Source organism: Panicum virgatum, chromosome 5N, assembly GCF_016808335.1.
Source record: "Panicum virgatum strain AP13 chromosome 5N, P.virgatum_v5, whole genome shotgun sequence".
Classification (NCBI taxonomy): Eukaryota; Viridiplantae; Streptophyta; class Magnoliopsida; order Poales; family Poaceae; genus Panicum; species Panicum virgatum.
The window spans coordinates 53,423,241-53,447,499 of NC_053149.1; the positions used below are offsets into that span (position 1 = coordinate 53,423,241).

General features: G+C 49.0%; 2 protein-coding genes and 1 long non-coding RNA gene across 3 annotated transcripts; 1 reads left to right on the top strand and 2 right to left on the bottom strand.

Moving 5' to 3' along the window:
• Window positions 1-242: 242 nt before the first annotated feature.
• On the bottom strand, window positions 243-1,421 carry LOC120675411 (jacalin-related lectin 19-like). The gene is made up of 3 exons (XM_039956629.1): window positions 1,216-1,421; window positions 903-1,136; window positions 243-793 (listed from the first exon to the last, which is right to left on the bottom strand). The coding sequence occupies exons 1-3, from the start codon at window positions 1,216-1,218 to the stop codon at window positions 413-415; spliced, it is 618 nt and encodes a 205-aa protein (XP_039812563.1). The 5' UTR covers window positions 1,219-1,421; the 3' UTR covers window positions 243-412.
• A 1,790-nt stretch (window positions 1,422-3,211) lies between these two features.
• LOC120675338 (IAA-amino acid hydrolase ILR1-like 2) lies at window positions 3,212-6,674 on the bottom strand. The gene is made up of 3 exons (XM_039956527.1): window positions 6,258-6,674; window positions 5,621-5,746; window positions 3,212-4,341 (listed from the first exon to the last, which is right to left on the bottom strand). The coding sequence occupies exons 1-3, from the start codon at window positions 6,633-6,635 to the stop codon at window positions 3,490-3,492; spliced, it is 1,356 nt and encodes a 451-aa protein (XP_039812461.1). The 5' UTR covers window positions 6,636-6,674; the 3' UTR covers window positions 3,212-3,489.
• Window positions 6,675-7,263: 589 nt separating this feature from the next.
• On the top strand, window positions 7,264-7,984 carry LOC120675451. Its single transcript, XR_005675360.1, has 2 exons — window positions 7,264-7,567; window positions 7,740-7,984. It is a non-coding gene; the product is annotated as an uncharacterized LOC120675451 (long non-coding RNA).
• Window positions 7,985-24,259: the final 16,275 nt, after the last annotated feature.

Genomic DNA, 24,259 nt, shown 5'->3' on the forward strand with positions numbered 1-24,259 from the left:
CGCAGCGTGGCGGGCGTCCCGATCCCGTTCCGTCTGGCGGCACCGAGGGGCTAGGCCATTCATTCAGTCTGGCAGCTGGCTGGTTCAGGCAGGTCGCGGGCCGTCGTCGTCGTCCGGCCGCCGCTCCCAACGCTTTTGACGGGAGCTGCCTCTGCTTCGCTAGCTACTCTCTCTTTCGCGCACCATTGGTTCTCGGTGCGGCAAACTTTCGCCCTGTTGTTGAGCTATATTCCCCGGGATACAACTCGCAGCAATGTGACTTTGTTCTTATCCTTTCGTAATTCTGCACGTGAAGTGACAGGCTAGGGAGTCTGGTTTGCGAGCCTTTTTCCGGCCCAACGGACCGCTTCTTCAGTGCGGTTCGGCCGAGCCGCACCGGCTACTTCGTTTCGTAGCGCTCTACCAACAGTTGCTACTTGTAACACCACTCGAACGGCTTCTTCTTGTCCTGCCGACGCGGCGGCGCCCCGCCGTCGCCGTAGACGAAGGAGCGGTACGCCGCGAGGCCGCGCTCCTGCACCACGTCGGAGAGCGTCTCGGCCCGCAGCGCCGCGACGTGGAGGCCCAGCGCGTCGAGGTGACAGCCGCTCCGCCCCGCGAACCCGACCACCACGCCCCCTTCCATCGGGTACGAGAACGGCACCCCGTCCGCGTCGTCCCCGAACGGGCCGTGCGCCGCCCCCCGGCTCGTCGCGAACGCCAGCGACCGCACCACCGGCGGCGCCCCGCCGTGCGCCGCGCCGTAGCACCCGCTCACGACCGTCACGAACTCGTACGGGAAGTCCAGCTCGATCTGCGCGACAGTTCACATGCGGAGTTGTGGCCTCTGGTCAGCTAGGTAGCTGTAAGAGAGACTGGCGAGTGGCGAGCAGCTAGCGCGCGTGGCATGGCCGTTCGTCTACCTTGGCGGAGAGGCTGCGCCCCGTCCCGCCGCCGTGCTTCTCGGCGAGGACCGGGTGGCCGTTCCTGTCGACGTACTCCACCTGCATCGACTCCAGGAACCGGCCGTACGTGAGGGTGATGCTCCGGACGCCGCGGTGCGGGCCGTCGTCCCACGGGCTCCCGCCGCGGCCGCCCCACGGCCCGACCTTGATCACCTTGCTCGACGCGACCATCCGTCTTTCCTGAACCGGTTGCTGTGAGGAAACGACGACCTCATTACTCTGAAGAAAGAAACCACGCTGATTTGCTGAATGAACGACGGACGCCCATTACCATGATTGGTAGCTTAGCTTGTCACCTGAAACCGGAGGATGTGAGACTAAGGATTCTTCAGAGTTGAGTTGCAGACAGCCAGAGGTACAGGCGAAAAACGTAGCGCACTTGTGGCACAACTTATATGCTACAAGTTCAGAACTGAAAAAGTGAAAATGCAGATGATTGTGTGCTGGTGGTGAGGGAATTGGATGCTCTTGGTATCAGGTCCAGCAGAAAATGCTCGTTAGCGTACTTGTTTGTTGTCAACATGAAAAACACTAAAATTTGACGTCTCCTGGCAATTCAGACAAAGGTGTCATCTGAAGAAGATTGCGACCGTACATGGTACGTGATAAACTGGCGAACTAGTCTTGGACGGGAGAATACGATCCCTTCGAGTGAGTGGCTGTGGACTCGTGGCGTATTGGGTCGGGGGCATAATTTTATCAGTTCCAGATCGTTTCACGTCTGAACGTATGATCGATGGTCTAACCTATTCGCAATCAATCTGATGAGCTTTCAGTGAATTCCTCGTCGACGTGTCCGGTGCGCAGTGTGGCGAGATGATGCTTTGATGGGGAATCTTCTCATCGTTTGTGCATCCCTTATTCCCAAACTATTAAAACCAACATTTTTGGAGATTCTTTACTTGCTAGTGGTTGATGACTACTTAGGAAAGGACTAGAAAATGGTCGTAGTTAAAAGTTAAAACAAGCCGCCCTGATCCGTGAGCGTGCACCCCCACTGCAGGCTAGCTATTTTAGAGCAACTCCAACAAATTCTCTAAAAGAGTCCAGATAGGTAAAAATTAGAAGAAAAAAAAACTTTAAAACTACGATCCAATAATCTTGCTATCAGGCGCTGCTCGCCATCCCGCTCGTGATAACTGAGACCCTCCCTCGGCATGTTTACCTAGCAGCTGCCGCTCCCATCCCCCCCCCCCCCCCCCTCCTGCTCCGTGTGCCCTCCCGTGGCCTTCCCCTCATGTTCCCGCTCTTCCCTAGCGTGCCACCTCTCAAATCCCTCCACACGACCTTCTTGAGGATGGCAGCTCTGTCGGCCGTGTCGGCCTGGGGAGCCGCCATCCCCCACCAGCAGCGTGCTTAATTAATTCATAATTAGTGGATGGTTACTGTAACATCACCATTGCAAAAATCATAAATTAAGTAGTCTCATTAGATTCATCTCACGATTTACAACTCATCTGTGTAAAAAAATTTGTAAATAAATTTTATTTAATACTTCTAAATAACAAAATTTCTTTTGGTGTGACAGAATGTAAAATTTTTGGTGAGGGAGCTGTAGTGCTCTTCTGCGCGGCATGTCAAGACATGGCGCCGGCAGCCAGAGCCTCGCACTTGCGCGCATCCAACTCATGGCAGCTCGGTGAGCTCATTAGCTCAACAAGGCCCAATCCCCAGGCGCGTTAGAATAAGCTTTTGGTTGGATGTAGTTGATCAAATAACGGAGATCTGTTATTTATAGTCTAAACCTAGATCCGTTGCTGATACGGCAAGATTACAACTTGACTAACAAGAAAATAAATTGTTTAATTTAAACGATACAAAATTTTGAAGAGAACTTGTTGACTTATCCTCGTCAGCTCATTCCTCAGCTCCACCGGCTGCGACACCCTTCTCTGGCCAAAGGCCCAACTTGCTCCAACTTTCTTTTCATTCCAGCATCGGCCTATTTTTCATCAGCTATCCATCAATAGATTGACACATGCCAGAAAACAATGTCAACAGTATTTAGTTCAGGAGCTCTGTTCTTGTGTTAGGTTGATCGTTGATGTGTTTTCTACCTTCTTGTGCAGAGTGTGTGCAATAGCGATCCGGACATGCATTTGCTGTGTCAATGCTTTGGTCTGTGGCATTTATGCTCTGAATTTACTGGAGGTAGTATTTCAGAACAATTCAGCTCCTCGAACTCTCTGAGCATAGTTCACCAGAGAGCCTTTCATTTACGAGCTCATTCTTGCATCAGAATTCAAACTTGAGCGCCGCTATGATCATGCTCTAATAATCACATCGTGAGATTGACCAGCAACTTTACATCCCCATGCACCGAGCAGCATGATCAATCAGACTACATCTCTGCATCTGAACACCGAGTGGATTCCCAACGCCCCAACGCGTGGCAACTGGCAAGTACTTCACGATGGCAGGCGCCGCCAGCGGCTTGGGCGTTGTTGAGCTCAGCGAGCTGCCTTGGGTTGGGTGCGCCGTGCGCGCGAGCGCGAGTCTCTCCCGCCGGCGTCGTGTCGCGACAGGCCGTGCAGGCAGAAGAGCACTACAGCTCGTCGTTGGAGTCCCCGGGCCCGCTGGGCGCCGCGCGGCGCCGCAGGTACCCCGCGGCGAGGTTGGCATGCATCGCGGCGCCGTAGGGGAGCGCGTCGTCGTCGATGAGGAAGTGCGGCGAGTGCGCAGCGTGCACGGCCCCGATCCCCTCGTTCCGGATCCCGACGAAGTAGAAGTGGGACGACGGCACGGCCTCGGAGAAGGACGAGAAGTCCTCGCTCCCCATGCACGGCTCCATCGCGCCGCGGACGTTGCCCGCGCCCACCGTCTCCGCGGCGACGGCCTCGAAGTGCGCGTGCAGCGAGGGGGTGTTCACGGTCGGGGCGAGCAGCGGGCTGCCCCCCGCGCCGAAGTCCACGGACGCGCCGCACCGGTGCACCGCGGACTGCGCCACGATCACCTCCTCGATCCGCCGCTTCAGCCGCAGGAACCCCTCGCCGGAGAAGCACCGGAACGTGCCGCCGATGGTCACGGAGTCCGGGATCACGTTGAAGGCACCGCCGCCTTGAAACCTCGTCACGGTCACCACCTGCGAGTCCAGCGGGTCGGCCTCGCGCGAGACGAGGCTCTGCAGGCTCAGGACGACGCTGGAGGCGGCCACGACGGGGTCGACGGAGCTCTGGGGGATGGCCGCGTGGCCGCCCACCCCTGTGATCACCGCCTCGAAGAACCCACACCCGGCCAGCAGCGGGCCGGGCCTGGAGCCGACCACGCCGGTGGGGAGCATCACGGTGACGTGGAACCCGAAGATTGCCTCGACGTTGTCCACGGCGCCGGCCTCCACCATCTTCTTGGCGCCAATGCCCACCTCCTCTCCCGGTTGGAATAGAAGGATCACCGTACCCTGCAAGAAAAAAAATTAGAGTTTTATCTGTTATCAATTTCGCTCTTTTTCCTGCTCGCTGAAAACCATGTGCGTAGGCCACTTCCGGTGGGGTTTCATAAGAGTTTCATGCACATTAAATAGGATGTCATGTTACCATTTTAGATGATGTGGCACTAGTTTAATGAGGAGAGTGATGAAATGAGTTTCATCCAGATGAAACTATGTATGCACGATTACCAACTCTTGATGAGTCTTATAATTAAATGGGATGAGAGCCTATGAAATAGCAATATGAAACAATGCATTGTGGAGTAAGTTTCATTCAAGTTTCATTTGTATTCTTGGTGATGTGGCACTCTTGAAAACAACAAAATAAAACCTCCAATTGGAATTAGCCTCACTACCATATTTCTTCTTCGCGTCCATTATTACATGTTGTGACGCTAGTTTTCAATAGAAATGGACTCTTCAGTCCAATAGCTAGTTGAACACTGCTACATCAGAAGAAACAGCTCTATCAAATCGAAGTGAATTAGGCGCGCATAATGGGGAAACATCTTGTTCATGGAAAATTTTGTGCAAAAATATCACTTCTTTTGTTGTGAATTGTTTTATTAATAAAACTCCTTCAAAATTTAAATTTAACTTTTTTTATGAAACTAAATTTAACTATTTTTACATAATTTTTTGAATAAGACGAGTGGTCAAACTTTGGCTTAAAAAAGTCAAATGAATTATGATTTGTAATAAGACCATGTTTTCGTTACTTTTTCCACCCTTTACTTTACCATTAATACATTATAAGGCCGCGTCCAAACAATTACAAACATCTCTCTGAAGTCTAAGCAGTGTAGAGAAAAAGCAAATCCAAGCGCTAAATTTCCATAGTTTAAAAAATAAAGGAGGACAAAACATAGAAAGTTGTTGAGGATGAGGGGAATTGGCAGGCTCATCTCGATCGCTTTAAAGGGAGAATCGTATATAGAGATCTCAAGCATCAAGTGGGAAAACGACTTCACAACGAACTAATGCTCGCGCTAACTGTTCTCTGAATGGAACCTGCATAAATAATTGCGCGGAATATGCAACCACGCAACGTGACAATTAAAGAAGTTCAAATCAGGCGATCTGAAGTCCAGAAAACTGTGACAATGTGACACGCACACAGGTTACGACCCGACGACAACCGGGAGAGAGAAACAAATACTATAAGATGAACAGCTGAAGACAGTGTGTGTGTGTGTGTGTGTGACAGCGAAGGGAGGAAGGAGAGGAGAGGCTCAAGTTGCGACCAAACCTGCAGCTCGTGGCGGCGCTCATGGAGGATCCTGGCGGCGCCGAGCAGCATTGCGGTATGCGCGTCGTGGCCGCAGGCGTGCATCTTCCGCTCCTCTTTGCTCTTGTGCTCCCACTCCACTTCCTCCTGATCCACAGATATTGCAAAAAAAAAAAAGTTCAAGCCATGGGAATTGAATTAATGTTTGATTAGGGAATGCTAGTGTGTATATACTATGCAACTTTGGGAGCAGGAGAGTTGAGTCAACTTTCTGTCTTGCTAAGGTTAAGCCACGTGCCCCGATACGACCTGCTTCCTGCTTGGATAAACCTTACCGGTTGTCCGATTGTACTTGTCTTCCCCCCAAAGTGTATATTCAAAGATTCAACTTGACCCGACGAATGACACTTCGACTTGTACGCATGGATTTAGCACAGTTCGATTTCTAGTAGCAGGCTTGCAGCAGCTCAAATGGCGCTGCAGGTATGTCCCTTGCAAGGCGAATTTATCGTCCAATTTGCGGGGGGAAGTCAAGCCATGCGATGAAACCTCGGCAGTTCGTCTTGGTTTCACACCGCGAAATTCCTAATCGAATTCCAGAACGAACACACAAGAAAACAGTCTGAGGAAATTCGAAGCGGTTTGGGAGCTAGCGCACCTGCAGCGGGAGCGCGTCCATGTCGGCGCGCAGCGCGACGAACGGCGGCCCCCCGGTGCCGACGGACGCGGCGACGCCCGTCCCGGCGACCGGGTACCGGTACGCGACGCCCATGGCGTCGAGCTCCCTCCGGACCAGCGCGCTCGTCTGGTGCTCCTGGAACGCCAGCTCGGGCCGCTCGTGGATGGCCCGCCTGACGCCGGCCATCCACGCCGCGAACTCCGGGCGCCGCGCCCGGCGCAGCACGTCGTCGCCGCCTGCGCCGCCCGCCGCGGCGCCCCCCGAGGCGCCGGGCCACGCGACGGCGACGGCGACGGCGACGGCGAGAGCGAGTACTGCGAGCAGGGCGCGGGCCGGCCTCGGCGCGGGCGCGGCCATCGGGGACCGGGACGAAAAGGCCGCGCGGCACGTGGGGGGTGCTTGTGGCGCAGCGGCGCCCGCGCGCCTGTGGCGGGTTATATACACGCGTCCGCGGGGGCCGCGCGCCTGTTTGGAGCTGGCCTTCGTTCGATTATCTCCGGATCGGAGCCGTGGGATCGCCGGCGCACGAGCCCAACGTGCGCGCGCGGCCGCGCTGGACCCACGTGCCGCGTGGAGAAGCGGCCGTGCCGTGGCGTGGGCGCTGGCAGAAGTCGTTGCGGCCTGACGAGGGAACCCAGTCACGGGTGATCGAGTCGTGTCGTGCACCGGGGTGGCGCGTGTTTCGTGGCTGTGGAGGGGGCTGCGACTTCCGCATCGGGTCAAAGGAAATGCGCTTCTTTTCTGACCTCAGTGTTACCCGGCGCTCGAGCGGAAAAGTTCAGGCTGAACTTGGCAGCAGCTCGCGTGGAATTATTAGCAGCACATTTCAATTTTGCATGTGGTTTAATGAAGGAGAAAATTTTGGTGGAGGCCGGCTGCAAACGCAGCGCCCTGCAGCCCCGCCTGGATGAGTGCCACGTTTCCATCCGACGGCACAAACGCAGGGGGTTTTCTAGCTCGCGGCTCAGCTGGGAGGGTGCGGCTCCATTGGCGGATGGCTCCTGGACTCCGGTTCCGGCTCCGTCAAGCATCCTCGTCCAACCACCGCGCCCCCGCTACCGCCGGCGTCCCCAGTCGGCGGCGCCCCCAGCCGCCGTCGCCCCCGCTCCAGCCCGATCCCCTCCCCTTCTCCTAGCCCCCACTGCCGCTGCCGCCGCGCCCCGTGTTCCTGATGATGCTCCATGAATTTCTACCAGGCTAGATTCGTCGAAATTTTCTCCGGAGAGGTAGAAAAGCGGCAAATGGAGGACACTACTTCTACGAGACCTTGGGTTGCCTTCCCAGTTCCAGTACATAGCTGTGCCCAGTCCTTATTTGCTACTGCCCACTTCTGAATCGAACTCAAAACCATGCTGAACCTTGATCTTTAAGCCTCTGGATCTCTCAAAATTGTTATTAAACTTCAGATTTGCCCAAAAGCAAAGTTATAGAGCTGACATTTGACTACAATTTTTGTTTCAGGCACACCTTTCAATTCAGCTTCTGAGTCAGTTTAAAATCCATCTGAACATACTGGGTTCAGGCTGTTTTCATTGTTTTCAGTAGTTTGGTTCAGACTGCATGTCTGTGTACATCTTTGTTGGTGATGCTGCCCTGATCAGATCATCATTTTTGTATCTGGTGCTTCCGATGATAGAACTGAAGTGCACCTGGAAGTGTATATTTACTGATATGAGTAACAAGAATATTTATTGTTGTTGTTTCTAGACTATGGGAGACAAAGGGATCAGTATGAACCTTGTCACGAGCTGTGCATAGGATGCTTACTTCTTGCACTTGTTGTTACGGAGGGCTCCTTGTGCGGAGCCGGAGCCGGAGCCACGGAGCTGGTTTTGTAGCTCCTGTATGCACAGCAAAAAACGGCTGCAGCTCCTCTACCACGGCAGTAGAAGCCGCTCCACTGCCCTGACCGTTTGATGGAGCTCCAGCTCCGAGCTGATGTGGCGCGGGCAGGAGCCAGAGCCGAAGCTCCACCAAATGGACCCAAAGTCTTGACGCGGAGTGTAACTTGAAACCATTTTCTTCTATCTTAATACAAAGCAGTGCAACTCTCCTGTGTTTTGGAGAAAAAAAAAGTCTAAGCGCAAAGAAATAGCTTTCGACTCGTCACCCAGCTTTCGACGACATGGACTTCGAGGGCAGCGATATTTTTGTGTTGTTCTCTTAAATCACTCCAATTCATGCACAAAAACTGTTGGCCAGCAGAAATTAGCTAGTATTCATGGAATATATGAGGTAGTACCATGTGCACTTCCTAGCTAGATCCACATGCAGTGCACCTTGTGCTCAGGTAAGGTAATGAAGGCATGACAGGCCAGGTCACAAAAGGTCAAGGCGTCCTTCAAAACAAGAACACAGTGCAAGTAGCGTCGACATGAGAAACACATTGCAAACAGCGTGCAGAAGATAGCTTTTGGGTCATATCCACATTACAAAAGTAGTAAAGACTTGATGCAAGGAACATGATCTCATTAGGCCATAGTTTGATTTCGATGATTGTGTAACCACATAATCAATGGGACTAACAAACTTATGAGCTCAAGTTTGTAGGATTCCTAGGTCCTATGGATGTAGTCCAAATCATATTCAAGATGTTCAACTAGCTGTCAAGATGTCCAAATGATAGTCGAGACAAGTTGGACAAGAATTAGCAGAAATCAAAGCACCGGTTAAACCGACGGCTCAAGCGTCGGTGTATTGGTTGTTGCTTCTGTGATCAAGTGATGTGCAAATCAATAGCACTGGTTGAACCAACACTATATGAGTTCAGGCGTCGGTGCAATGATGAGTCTAACAAGACGATCAAGTGAAAGGGCACATGATAAACCGACAGGTTGAAAAGAAGCGTCTGTGCATTGGTCGAGGCATTGTCCAGAGAGCATGTTTGAGAAGCTGCAGGGGTCCTTTCAGGACCGGTTAAACCGACATTTTGTCGGTGCAACCGTTGGTGCAATGCCACGTCAGAGGAAGTTCAATGGCAAGTTTGGGTTGTGTGCGACCGGTTAAATCCACCTATGTGACCGGTTGAACGGCTCTTTTGTTTGTGGTCTATATATACGCCTACCCAGTTATTTGAGATTGCCGGAGCTCAGAGAAGCTACACACATTGAAGAATGTCTCCAATCCATATTCATGCACGACAACCTATAGTACAGTCAGTTTCATGCACGACAACTGTTGAGCAGTAGAGATTAGCTTAGTATTCATGGAATGTGTGAGGTAGTACCATGTGCACCGCATAGCTAGATCCACATGCAGTGCACCTTGCGCTCAGGTAATGAAGGCATAACAGGCCAGGTCACGAAAGGCATCCTTCAAAAGAACACAGTGCAAGTAGCGCGACATGAGAAACACATTGTGAAACATCGGTTTGGGTCATATCCACAGTACAAAAGTAGTAAAGACTTAGACCAGACCATTATTTCAGCTGCTACAACTTCAGTACATCAGGACAGGCCGGAGGGCCACCCGCCACCAAGAGGTACATTTATGATTTATCTCGCTGCCTGCCCGATCTTCACGGTCACAGGACGACGTCCCATTCCATCGTTTTCGACGGGAGGAGAGCGAGCCGAATCCGCATGCGAACAGCCAGCGCACGCACCGTACCTCGACCGTGTTTGGACGTGAAATTTTTTTCACAAAAGACAAATGTACGTATGGAATACTAAACGAAGTTTATTTACGAATTTTTTCCACAAGTGTAAAGTTTTGAGACGAATCTAATGAGTCAAGTTCCACTATGATTGGCTACAATGATGCTACGGTAATTGTATCTAATCATTCTCTAATTGTACGGTCAAAGACCTCATTAGCTACAGTAACTACTATAGTGTCATAATTATGAAGATAATTTTATACTTAGACTTTATTTAATATATCTAATTAGTTGTCAAAAGAGGCAAAAAAGTTTTCACCAAAAACAGCCCAGGGTGTGTTTAGGTCCCACCAAATTTCCAAACTTTCCATCACATCCATCACATCTCCTATCACATCGAAACATTAAATATAATAAATAACCCATGCATGGAGTACTAAATGTAGTTAAATAAAAAAAACTAATTACATAGTTTTGATGTACGTTGCGAGACGAATCTTTTGAGCCTAGTTAGGTCATGGTAGGACAATATTTACCACAAACAAACGAAAAGTGTTACAGTGTGCTACAGTGACTGATGTGACTTTTTCTCCTCTTTTCACCTCATCTAAACACACCCCCCAGATATTCTCCCCGCGGATTTGCCTGCACACTGTAACATCATGTCGGCATCAATGATTCAGGGCCATTCCTTTCTGCTAACAGAGCCACGGCCGGTTCTATTCAGAGGACGTGCCCTGGCCTGGAGCCCTGCACGCCTACAGCAGGCTGCGCATCAAATTCTCGGCCCCCCGTCGTGTTGCGCGACTGCGTGCAACATGAGGAGCGCAGGCATTATTTGGATCGGGATGCGCGCGCGATCTGAACAAGGTACAGTACGTCTGTTCGAATTATGGGCTTGGCCCATTTATTCTGATCAATATAATAGAAAAAATTTAAAATCCACTATTAAATGTTAGAGAATCAATTATTTAATTCCGTACCGGGATTTGAGGAGGATCTCAACCGACTTAAAGGGTGGACTTCGTGTACACTACTTGTGAAGCCGGTAAGAGGAGGTTGGTGAAGCACACGCGCGCGCTCGCTCGCCTCGCTGGGCCGCGGCCGGTGCGTGTGCGCGGCCGGACGTGACGTGCAGGTGCGGTGCGTCGGGATGTGCTGAGATGAGAAGAACGTTTTGCTGTTAAGAATATTAAAACAGAGAATAAATGTTGACAGTAATGAATCACACCTGTAACTGCCGCTCATCAGTAATGACTGGAGAATCACACCAGTAACTGCCGCTCATCAAAGCTCTTTACGACGTCCACGTCCAGGTTCGTTGAACCTGAGGCACCTCCACGCCTATATAAACCACCCCTTCCTCCTCTCATCTACACACACTTCAGCACTTCCTCCTCTCATCTACACACACTTCAGCACTTGATCCAGATACTCCTGCTTAGAAGACCTCTCCCTTCTGCTTTCTACCGTTCCCATCGCTAGTGCTGCGCGCACAGCTCTAGCGAGTGCAGGCCTCCGGAATCTCTGCTCGCTGAAGGTCATGCACGGGACGTGGACAATCAGGTTTTTGGGGGAGCGTCTTGACGCGACTGCTCGCTCCCTGATCGACTACTTCGTCTACTTCCCGGCGTGAACGAACGACTACTTCGTCTGCTTCCTGGTGACCATTCTTGGGACTGCACTACGAACCTCTTCCTGCATCGACATCGTTCGGCTACTTTAGGCAAGGCCAGTCGAATAGCATGTCTATTTCAGCCGGTAACAGCGCAATCGGTGCCTCCGGCACTGGTCCCGCCTTAGGGTACACTCTAAACCTATTCTGGTTTAAATTTTTGTTCATGCTTATTAGTAAGAATAACATGAACACATGCACATATCTTATTCACACATTATCACTCATTTATGCCATGAAATTGCTAGTAATATTTGGAATTAAAATATATCGAAAATTGCCTAGTTATCTAACAATCCAAAAACCTTATTTTGTTAATAGACTTTCGGTATCTAGCTTTGTTGCATCAATCAAACCACTACCTTTTGATGGTTCAAATTACAAACGTTGGCAAGAGCGGCTTATATTATGGTTAACAATATCGAGAGTGATCCATGTAAAAGAGGGCAAGCCTGAACAGTTCACTCCAGAGGAAGGGAGTGCGTTCGATGAGGCTGATACCCTCTTTCGAGGCTTGGTCATTAGTGTTCTCGGTGAAAACCTAGTGGATTCCTATGTCCGGCTGCCAACTGGCAAAGCGTTGTGGGATGCTCTTGAGGCTCAATATGGAGTGTCTGACGCCGGCAGTGAGTTGTATACGATGGAGCAGTTCCTTGAATATAGGATGGTCGAAGACCATTCTGTGGTGGAACAGGCTCATGAAATACATACTCTGGCAAAAGATCTAAAAAATTGTAGCAAAGAGTCCCCATATGTGTTACCCAATAAGTTTGTGGCCGGAGGTATTATCTCTAAGCTGCCACCTTCTTGGAGGGACTTTGCTACTTCTCTAAAACACAAGAGACAGGAGTTCACCATAGATGGACTCATAGGGACTCTTGATGTTGAGGAGAAGGTGAGAGCAAAGGACATACGTGGGAAAGGAGTTGTTGGTGCTTCTAGCGCCAACCTTGTTCAGAAGAACAACTCCCACAAGAACAAGAAAAAGCCACCGCAGAACCAACCAAAGACTAAGCAGACAACCACCTTCAAGAAGAAGAAGAAGAAGAAGAAGAAGAAGAAGAAGAAGGGAGCTTGCTATGTGTGCGCTAGTACAGAACACTTTGCTGCAAAGTGTCCGAACCGCAAAGGCAGCGACTTCGCCAACATGGTCATTAGCGAGCCTGGAGGAACATCGGGGTACGATAATTTATTACCTACAGTTCTTTCAGTTTTTTGTTCACCCGAATGGTGGGTTGACACTAGTGCTAATATTCATGTTTATGCTGATGCTTCTTTGTTTTCTTCTTACCAGGACGGTGGGGCTTCCTCCTTGCTGATGGGGAACGGATCGCATGCGCGTGTTCTTGGTGTTGGTACGGTAAATCTGAAGTTTACTTCAGGGAAGACCGTGCAGCTGAAGAACGTGCAGCATGTCCCCACCATCAAGAAGAATCTAGTCAGCGGCTCTCTATTGTGTAGAGATGGTTTTAAATTAGTCTTTGAGTCCAGTAAATGTATCTTATCTAAGTTTGGTACTTTTGTTGGAAAAGGTTATGAAAGCGGAGACTTGTTCCGTCTTTCTTTGTCAGATGTTTGTAATAAAGTTGCATACAATATTATTAACGTTGATGAAACAATGTTTGGCATTCGAGGCTTTGTCACGTTAATTTTGGTTGTATGATGCGCTTAGCTAATTTGAGTTTAATTCCAAAGTTTACTTTTGTCAAAAATTCTAAGTGTCATGTATGTGTTGAATCAAAACAAACTCGCAAGCCTCATAAGACCGCAGAGGTGAGGAGCTTGGCACCCTTAGAATTAATTCATTCCGATTTGTGCGAAATGAATGGAGTGTTGACAAAAGGTGGTAAAAGATATTTCATGACTTTGATTGATGACAGTACTAGATTTTGTTACATCTATTTGTTGAAGTCAAAAGATGAAGCTTTACACTACTTTAAAATCTATAAAGCTGAAGTAGAAAACCAACTTGAGAGAAAGATCAAAAGAGTTAGGTCAGATCGTGGTGGCGAGTACTTCTCAAATTTATTCACTTTATTCTGCGAGGAACATGGTATTATTCATGAGAGGACGCCTCCCTATTCACCTCAGTCAAATGGGGTTGCTGAAAGAAAGAACCGCACTCTAATGGATTTGGTTAACGCCATGTTAGATATAGCGGGACTTTCCAAGGAATGGTGGGGTGAGGCTATATTGATTGCATGTCATGTCATAAACCGTGTTCCTACAAAAAATAAAGAGATAACACCATTCGAGGAATGGGAGAAGAAAAGGCCAACACTTTCATACTTACGTACATGGGGTTGTTTGGCAAAAATGAGTGTGCCAATAACCAAGAAACGTAAGCTTGGACCTAAAACTGTGGATTGTATCTTTCTAGGTTATGCTATTCACAGCGTTGGGTATAGATTATTAATAGTGAAATCTGGAGTACCTGACATGCATGTTGGTACTATAATGGAGTCCAGAGATGCTATATTTTTTGAAACTATTTTTCACATGAGAGATGGAACAAGTGCATCTAGGCAAGAATTCATCGAGGATGATAGCTCTGCTGAGCCGATAGAACACAATGAACATACACTTGTGGAAAATCCTGAGGAGGATAACAATGATACTCTGAGAAAGAGCAAGAGACAAAGGACTGTAAAGTCTTTTGGTGATGATTTCATTTTATACCTCATAGATGATACACCCAGAACCATTGAAGAGGCATATTCATCTCCTGATGCTGACTATTGGAAGAAAGCAGTGAGGAGTGAGATGGATTCTATTATGTCTAATGAAACCTGGGAGGTCGTTGAACGTCCTTATGGATGTAAATCGGTTGGATGCAAGTGGGTGTTCAAGAAAAAGCTTAGGCCAAATGGTACTATTGAAAAGTATAAGGCTAGCCTTGTGGCCAAGGGTTATACCCAAAAAGGAGAAGATTTCTTTGACACTTATTCACCAGTTGCCCGATTGACCACAATTCGAGTGTTACTTTCCCTGGCAGCCTCTTATGGTCTTCTCGTTCATCAGATGGACATTAAGACGGCTTTCCTCAATGGAGAGTTAGAAGAGGAGATCTATATGGATCAGCCGGATGGGTTTGTATCAAAGGGTCAAGAAGGAATGGTTTGTAAGTTGTTGAAACCTTTATATGGTCTCAAGCAAGCGCCTAAGCAGTGGCATGAAAAGTTCGACAGAACTTTGACGTCTGCTGGCTTTGTTGTGAACGAAGCTGACAAATGTGTGTACTATCAGTATGGTGGGGCTGAAGGAGTGATTTTGTGCTTGTATGTGGATGACATACTAATCTTTGGCACTAGCCTTAATGTGATTAAGGAAGTCAAAGAGTTTTTTATCTCAAAGTTTTGAGATGAAGGATCTGGGAGAAGCTGATGTTATCCTTAGTATAAAGTTGGTAAAAGAGAGCAATGGTGGGGTGATTCTTACACAGTCTCACTATGTGGAGAAGGTGTAAAGTCGCTTTGGTTATAGCGACTATAAACCTGTCTCAACATCATATGATGCCAGTTTAATTCTTAGGAAGAACAAAAGGATAATGCGAGATCAGCTGAGATATTCTCAGATCATTGGTTCATTGATGTATTTAGCTAGTGCTACAAGACCTGACATCTCGTTTGCTGTAAGCAAACTGAGCCGGTTTGTTTCAAACCCGGGAGATGATCATTGGAAGGCTCTTGAAAGAGTAATGCGCTATCTTAAGGGGACAATGAACTATGGAATTCACTACACCGGGTACCCAAGGGTACTAGAAGGGTATAGTGATTCAAACTGGATTTCTTATGCTGATGAGATAAAGGCCACAAGTGGATATGTGTTTACACTTGGTGGTGGAGCTGTTTCTTGGAAGTCTTGCAAGCAGACCATCTTAACGAGGTCAACTATGGAAGCAGAACTCACAGCATTAGATACCGCCACTGTTGAGGCTGAGTGGCTTCGTGAGCTCCTTATGGACTTACCGATAGTTGAAAAACCGATACCGACAATTCTAATGAACTGTGACAATCAAACGGTGATTGTCAAGGTGAACAGTTCAAAGGATAACATGAAGTCATCTAGACATGTGAAAAGGCGGTTGAAATCTGTCAGAAAATTGAGAAACTCCGGAGTTATAGCCCTGGACTATGTTCAGACGGCTAAAAATCTGACAGATCAGTTTACAAAGGGTCTTTCACGAAATGTGATAGACAATGCATCTATGGAATTGGGTTTGAGACCCACGTGAGTCATTCTATAGTGGAAACTTGTCCTATGTGATCGGAGATCCCGTGAATTAGGATGGTGAAACAAACTAAAGTCTGACCGAGAGAAGTGAACCTTTGTGAAAAGGGTTCATTCCGTGTATAAGGTGCATTTCTCTTCTAATCTGTATGGCAGGTTGGTCTATACCTTAATGTGTTCCAGGTGGTTTCTTTAAAACAAATGAGTTGTTTTCTTGAAACAAAGATGTTGTCCTACAGAACATCTGAAAGGAACACACCTATATGAGTCTGACTACTGGTCATGGTCTATGAGAACTGGGTATTCTCTAGAAACTCATGAAGGGTCTGGAGTATGACTTATAAGCTCCAAACCGCGTGGATGCTTTTGCAGCCTAGTACCAGTGTAGGGCTCTGGTCAAACTTGTTTGCACAAGACTGTCAATTCATGGATAGTCCATTGTACAGTTGTGAATAAGTGTAGCCTTTGTCCTAGATGGAAGTTCAACTTAACAGTCTCTGTCAAATACTGGTATATCAATGAGGGAATGAGGGCATTTCTAGTGTGGCTTGAATTTCTTGGTGGGGATTGTTGGAATTATGGGCTTGGCCCATTTATTCTAATCAATACAATAAAATAATTTAAAGCCCACTATTAAATGCTAGGGAATCAATTGCTTAATTCCGTACCGGGATTTGAGGAGGATCTCAACCGACTTAAAGGGTGGACTTCGTGTACACCACTTGTGAAGCCGGTAAGAGGAGGTCGGTGAACCACACGCGTGCGCGCGCTCGCTGGCCTCGCCGAGCCGGGGCGTGGCCGTGGCCGTGGCTGTGTTTGAGGCGAGGCGAGGCGCGGCACGGCGCAGCCGGCCGGACGGGCGGTGCGGTGCGCGTGCGAGTGCACGGCCGGACGTGACGTGACGTGCAGGTGTGGTGCGGTGCGGTGTGACGTGATGTGCTGAGATGAGAAGAACATTTTGCTGTTAAGAACATTAAAACAGAGAATAAACGTTGACAGTAATGACTGGAGAATCACATCAGTAACTGCCGCTCATCAAAGCTCTTTACGACGTCCAGGTTCGTTGAACCTGAGGCACCTCCACGCCTATATAAACCACCCATTCCTCCTCTCATCTACACACACTTCATCACTTGATCTAGGTACTCCTGCTTAGGAGACCTCTCCCTTCTCCCTCTGCTGCTTTCTGTCGTTCCCATCGCTAGTGCTGCGCGCACAGCTCTAGCGAGAGCAGGCCTCCGGAACCTCTGCTCGCTGAAGGTCCTGCACGGGACATGGGCAATCAGGTTTTTAGGGAGCGTCTTGACGCGACTGCTCGCTCCCTGATCGACTACTTCGTCTACTTCCCGGTGTGAACGAATGACTACTTCGTCTGCTTCCTGGTGACCGTTCGTGGGACTGCACTGCGAACCTCTTCCTGCATCGACATCGTTCGGCTACTTCAGGCAAGGCCAGTTGAATAGCATGTCTATTCCAGCTGGTAACGGCGCAACCGGTGCCTCCGGCACTGGTCCCGCCTTGGGGTACACTCTAAACCTATTCTGGTTTAACTTTTTGTTCATGCTTATTAGTAAGAATAACATGAACACATGCACATATCTTATTCACACATTATCACTCATTTATGCCATGAAATTGCTAGTAATATTTGGAATTAAAATATACCGAAAATTGCCTAGTTATCTAACAACGTCGGCTTCCTATTCCTTGCTTGTTGGCGTCTCATCCATCAATTGAGCACCACTACACCAGGAGAAGGACGAGCAACTTGATCCTTTATTACCTATGCGCTGGCCCGAACAATGGAGTGTGGCCCGAGCAACCGATTTTGTAGGCTCGATTTTGATAAGATTCTCGATTCAATGAGTTATTTTAACATTTGGATTTTCTAAAATCGAATCTTCAAAATCAACCTGAAGTTGAAACAAATAGACAAGTTTGTTAAGAAAAACAAGCAAGTGATATCATTGTTTGCAGCTAGCTGTTATGGTTTACTAGTCCATTAAACCATGGAAACATAGTTAGAAATTTCTTTGTTGGAATTGGACAAACCGAAACCGAGGAGAATAGGCGAAGTGGGGGCCAAAGGTAAATGTAATGACCTTAAAGTGAGAGGAGGAGCAAGCCGAATGAGCAAGAGAGCAAATTGCTGAAACACCTCTCTTTCAAGCCCTAGAGCTTATTTATAGGAAGGAGGAGGCGGTTGTTTAGTGGGGTTGAGTATTACAAAAAAGGTCCCCGAAATTTATAAAGGAGTCCCCTAGAACTTACAAACAAATCTCTAAATGCTGCAAACTAAGTCTCTAGACCTCACAAACAAGTCTTAGGGCAACTCCAACCGAACTGTCAAATTTGAGTCCCTATTGTTCTATATGAGGATCTCTCATCTAGATTTCAGCCCCCTACTTTGCTTTGTACTCCAACCGAACTCTCATATATCTTCCTACATCTTATCTTCTTCTTTCTTTATTGTATCATGTAACTAACAATCTAAGCATTATTTATGCACGTTACTACCGATAATGATTTTCTTAATAACTATGTTTTGTAGTAATAATTATTGAGCGGATGTATTTGTAACCATTAATTATTTATAACCATTAATTTTTGATCGATTAATAGACTAAATCGTTGACAGACCAAATCGGTAAATGGTGACAATTAACCGACTAAATCGGTCAATTAACAGACTAAATAGGTTAATTGACAGACTAAATCGGTCAATGCACTTCCGCCATCAAATTCACCAATCATCATGCCAAACCAATTCAATTCCTCGCACCACCAGCATTGCAGCAACCTCAACTATCCATTTGAGCCCCTCCCAAATTTAATCCATCACCGGAGCTATGAAATCGGGCTACCGGACCATGGCACCCAGCAAGCGGCAGTGGGGGTGAGCAGGCAGCCGGCGAGCAAGCGGCGGCAGCCACGTGCATGTGTGGTGGTACGTGGACCTGCAGGCGACCACGCTGGGGTGCAACGGCCGTCGGCGGAGCTGTGGGCTGCCAGCCGCAGCGGTGTGTGCGAGTTGCCGGCTCAGGGTAGCGACAAGCTGGCTAGCCGGAAATGTCCATGGACGCGCGGGAGCAGCAGCTGTTGGCGCCGTAGGCCGGATGAGGTGTCCCGACAGAGCCCCCACAAGTGAGAGTCGAGAAGGGAGAAAAGAGGATTTCTCATCTGTTGGGTGCCGGATACGAGCTCGGCTGGAGAACGTTTTTCACTGATGAACTCTCAAAATCAATATGAGAGATCAGATGAGGCATCGGTTAGAATTGCCCTCAGACCTTTTATTTCGGGCATTTTTTGTACAGAAAGGAGATCCTTAGCCTTAGGAAGCCTAAGGATGTCTTTGGTTGGGCTGTGACTTTTGAGAAAGCAACTGTGGGCTGTAGCTTTCTAGAAAGTAGCTTCAGAAAAGTAGCTGTGATGGAGTCAAAAGCTCCTTTGGTTCAGCAGCTGTGACTTCTCAAAAGCTATCTCACAGACAAGTGGACCCGTTGGTCAGCCTCTTCTATCTTCTCCAATGTGTGCAGGGGAGGATCTCGCAGCCACGCACGGGACGGGCTCCGCCGCCTCCTTCTCCCTATCCTCCATCGTCTGCCCACGCAGTGGCGCGCCTCCGTTCGGCGCCAATCGAGCAGAAGCCCCGTGCTCCGGCAGCTCCAAGGCCCGATTGGCGGCGAGGGTAGCTTCTGGGCATTGAGACGAAGCTCCTCAAGCCCCCTTCAGGTGTGGGGAGGCGCCGCCCTGGCCGGCCGGCGTGGCCATGGCGGGCCGCCGCCGCCGCCAGTGGTGTTCCACACCGGGGGAGCGCTGGAAATTGGAGATTCTGGGTGCAGGGGCGAGCGGGTTAGGAGGAGCAGGGGTGCGCGCGCCTGGGCCAGCCGCCAATCCCCGACGAGTAGAGGATGGCGGTCATGTCGTCCTGCCCCACCTGCGGGGCCGCTGGCGCGCTGGGATCGTGCAGCAGCAGTGCGCGGAAGGGCGCAAACTCGGGGCACCACCACGGGCGACGCGAAAGGTCTCAGGCACGAGGACCGGGCTGGTGTCCCTCGCCCTGGCAGCGATCTCGGTGGGGGCGCTGCCCGGGTTCATGGTGGTGGCGACGCCGCCTGTGGCGAGGATGGAGAGGAACGCGACGGGGAAGGCGACGGAGGGGCACCGAAGCGAAGAGGAGAGAGCGATGGAAAGGAAAGGACGCGAACTATTATCTACATAACCAATGGCAGGTGGGTAATTTTTTTTGACCCAAAAGCCAGTGAAAACAGGGTGTTCAGATGCTTTCTATTTTGAACTAGATGAAAGCTGCTTTTGGCTATGGCTTTGGGTGACAGCCAACCCTTTTGGTTGGGTTGTTGGCTTTTGGGGTTAAAAGCCACATCCAAAAGCCCAACCAAACACAGCCTAAGGCGCTCGCCCTAACATTTTTTTTGTGTGTGCACTTTTGTTTTCTTTAGAGGTGCTCGGAAGTGCTAGTCTGCATTGTTTTGTAGCTGTAGCCACTTGGGCTCTGTGCACAGCCAGCACAAACGATATATCCGAGGAGTGCTTGGCTTTCTCATTGGAAAAAGGTTGGATCAAGACAACAAATCAATATCAGGACTTCCATCACTACTTCCTCAATATAAACTTGAGCAATAAACTTAAGCATTCTATTTGGATGTGCAACTATGATTTAACAAATGTGTTTGGGTGCAGCCACCGTCGCATACGGAGCCTTTCCATAGATTTGGCCACAAACTGCACGAGACAGCAAAAGCCCTATGCAAATGGAGCAATTCATTAATCTCCGACGCCAAGCTCAAGCTACACATGGGCCAAGAAGTCATTCTGAGGCTCGACATCGCTCAAGAATCCAGAGAGTTAACAGACGCAGAGCACCACCTGCGATGCAAGCTCAAGAAGCGCATCCTCGGCTGGGCGATAATTGAGAAGGCTAGGAAACGACAAAGTTCGCGTGTCACCTACCTTAGGGAAGGCGACGCAAATACCAAAATTTTCCACCTTAAGGCGAACTCAAGAAGGCGAAAGAATTTCATCCAACGTCTGCGGAATGGTCAGGGGCGGGCATTTTCACACCAAGAGAAACAACATGTCGTTTATGACTACTTTTCCTCCATCATGGCGGACCCTCCAGCACGTACACGGGACTTCAACTGGGACGCCCTTGACTTGTCTGTGGTCAACCTCGCCGACCTAGATGGCCCTTTTTCCGAGCACGAGGTTCTAACGGCTATAAAACAACTCCCGCTCGACTAAGCTCTGGGGCCAGATGGGTTCACTGATTGTTTCTTCAAAGAATGCTGGAACATCATCAAACGGGACCTTTTAGCGGCTATCAATTACTTCTACATGGGACATTGTGCAAACCTAAACCTTCTAAACAAAGCAAACATCGTCCTAATCCCAAAAAAGGAGGAGGCAGATTGGACCTCGGACTTCAGGCCGATCAGTCTGTAGGGTCGAGATGGCGGACTAGACGGGGGTGAATAGTTCTTTTTTAAAACTAATTGCGCCGGCTAACCGAAACAAGGGCGGAATTAAATTAAACGGTCTAGCAAAGACTACACCCCTCTATCTAAAACTTACACCTTACAAAAGGATCCTAATTGAGCAACTAAGGTGAGGGCTAGGTAGAGCTCACCTACACAATTCTAGTTAGCAAGGTCATACAAGCCTATGCAACTAGTACTCTAGTTTTCAAAAGCAAGGCTACACAAGCCAAACTAAAGAGCTCAAAACTACTTAGCTACACAAACTAAGCAAGACAACTAATTAGCTACACAAGATAATTAGTTACACTAAGATCTTTACTTCTATGCTACACAAGCAAGAAGATGATTAGCAAGCTACACAAGCTAACTAATCACTAGAGCAACTAAACAAAGCACAAGATATGAGTAAGTAAATACAATGCTTGTGATTTGGAGAATGCAAACCACCGAGAAGAGTAGACAAAGTTGACACGATGATTTTTATCTCGAGGTTCACTTGATTGCCACCAAGCTAGTCCCCGTTGAGACAAGCTCCAAGGTTGCCGTCGATCCTCTTGCTAGTGGTGACTCTCAAGTCACACTCTCCCACGTGGAGTGCTCACATCGAGCTCTAGCACATGATCCGGCCGGACCACTTGTTGCTCTTCACATCTCGCTCAACTAGAGTTGCTCTTCGCGTCTCCCGCGGGGTGAGCACAATACACCTCACAATTACTTCTCCGGAGCACCGCACAATCTTCTTGCGGGCTTCACGATGGAGACACGCCACCAAGCCATCTAGGAGGTGGCAACCTCCAAGAGTAACAAGCACCACCATATAACATCCCAGTTTTCATCACGATTAAGGGGGGATGTTGAATGCAAACTCCTAGAGGGTTCTATAAAAATAAGGATAAACCATGGCATAATTTTGTTCACCATGACAAGGTTTTAATGTTCCACAAGAATCATAAGAAGACATGAAGCTTGGATATTTTCTTGTCATGGTATAATTTAGAATTTTCTAGAAATAGATATTTGTAGGGAACTTAGATATTTGTAGGGAACTTAGATATTTATAGGGAACTTCCTAGAGTGTGACATGTGTCACTCATCCAAGAGAGTATGGGTGCCTATATAAGGAGGGTGCCATCCCTTGCCATGCCATACTACTCCACTCCATCCTACACACATCCAAGGGCATGGTAGAAGTGAGCATAGGTAGAGTGTGCTAGGTGTGTGTTCCTTTGTTGCTCCAATAAGAAAAGCGTCTTTATAAGTGTTAGTCTCCCGGTTAAGCTTAGCACTTAGTGTATAAGTCGTGATCCATCGAAGGTTGGCTCTGCCACCCGGGATCACAAAAGGGTCTGGGCTTCATCTAAGGTTGGCTCTGCCACCCGGAAGCCAGCTTCATCTGTTGGTAGGCTCTGCCTCCCGGAAGGAAAAGGCGGCCCTGCCGTCAAAAGGACCGGTACTGTAAGTAACTAGAAGTTGACCGACTCTGAAGTGAGTTGGTGTAGATCCTCAACTTAGTAGGGCCACCTCAATTTCCAACAATCACTAAAATAAAACTTATGTTGCAATTAAACTAGTAACGTAAAATAATACTAACGTTATACGAGGTATTACATAACTACTAGGTAAACTATTTTATACTCTTGTCTTGCGTTAGTACATTCGTTCCCTCCAGTAACCAGCATACGCATGCTTGCACCTACGACAAAAATCATCTCGTCTCTTTCCATAAAAGCCTCTCGAGTCACCGTATCATGCCATAATTCCCAGACAATCATGACAGCGCCTACCTCCTTTGCCATAACTTTGTCATTCCCTGAAAGCCACAGAGTACCCACACCATTGACCTTGAAATTAGCCGTCATGGCAGCACCCACCTCGCTATAAATCGGGGTCGCGACGCACAGTACCGGCCGAGATTTTTCCGCCGAACCGCCTCACCCGCTCGCTCTCGCTCGCGCACGCGCGACACGCCGGCCTTACGATGGGACCGCGCACTGCAGCCGGAACCACGCCGTGCCACCCACCTCCGCATCCCTACCTCGTCCACGCTGCTGCAGCGTCCTCGCCGGCTTTGCCGCCTCGGCGCTCGTGCCTTCAGTGCTGCCACTATTCGCGTTGACGACGAGCTACCGCAGCCCACGCCGTCGCCATCCCTGCGCACCGCCGCCGCTGCTCTCCTCGCCTATAAAAGGAGCGAGGCCGTGACGAGCCCCGTCACCAGCCCAAGCACACCGAGCCGCTTCGCTCTGCTAGATGAACCACTCCTCCCGAGCCCAGCTCACTCACGAGACGAAGCTCCAACAGTTGGCCCTCTTCCTCGAGCTGTTCCGCGCCAAGGTGAGATGGCAGGCAGATCCCCCGACCATTAACTCCACAACACTAATAAAGGCCCAAAACACCCACCAGGCCGTGAGCACCTAATCCAAATCATTCTTCCAATCAATACTGTAAACTCAATATCTCCTTCATATCAACTCTTTTTCACGTAACTCTTTTTCCTTAACTATCCTCAAATCATATATTATCTATTCCTCCTATTTTCATCTCCATTTAAGCTTATTTTATTGCTTGCTTGTGTTTGTTTGCCGGTTGTGCCGTTTTCGCCCGTAGATCACGGAGTGACCGAGGAGGAGCCTAAAGACCCGTACCACGAGCAGGAAGCCGCCGCCGCCGCGTACGCAAGCGAAGACAAGTTTCATCGACCCATACGTGAGCGATTGCATTCATGTGAGGACGTTTAGCTGTAGCCTGGGTCTAGGATCGATTACATATACCAGTACTTGAGTGATTGAGTGTGCTCATGCATGCACCTGAGTAGTCATGCATATCCAGAGCTGAGACTAGGATACGAAGGGATCTGGCTGAGACCAGGGCAGCTAGGTGTGCTGGAGCCGGCGCTACCGTGGTGGTAGACTGGCAGGTGAGTGCTACCGTGGTGGTAGGCTCGAGTTAACATGTTGAGAGATGGTTGCTGCCCTGGTGA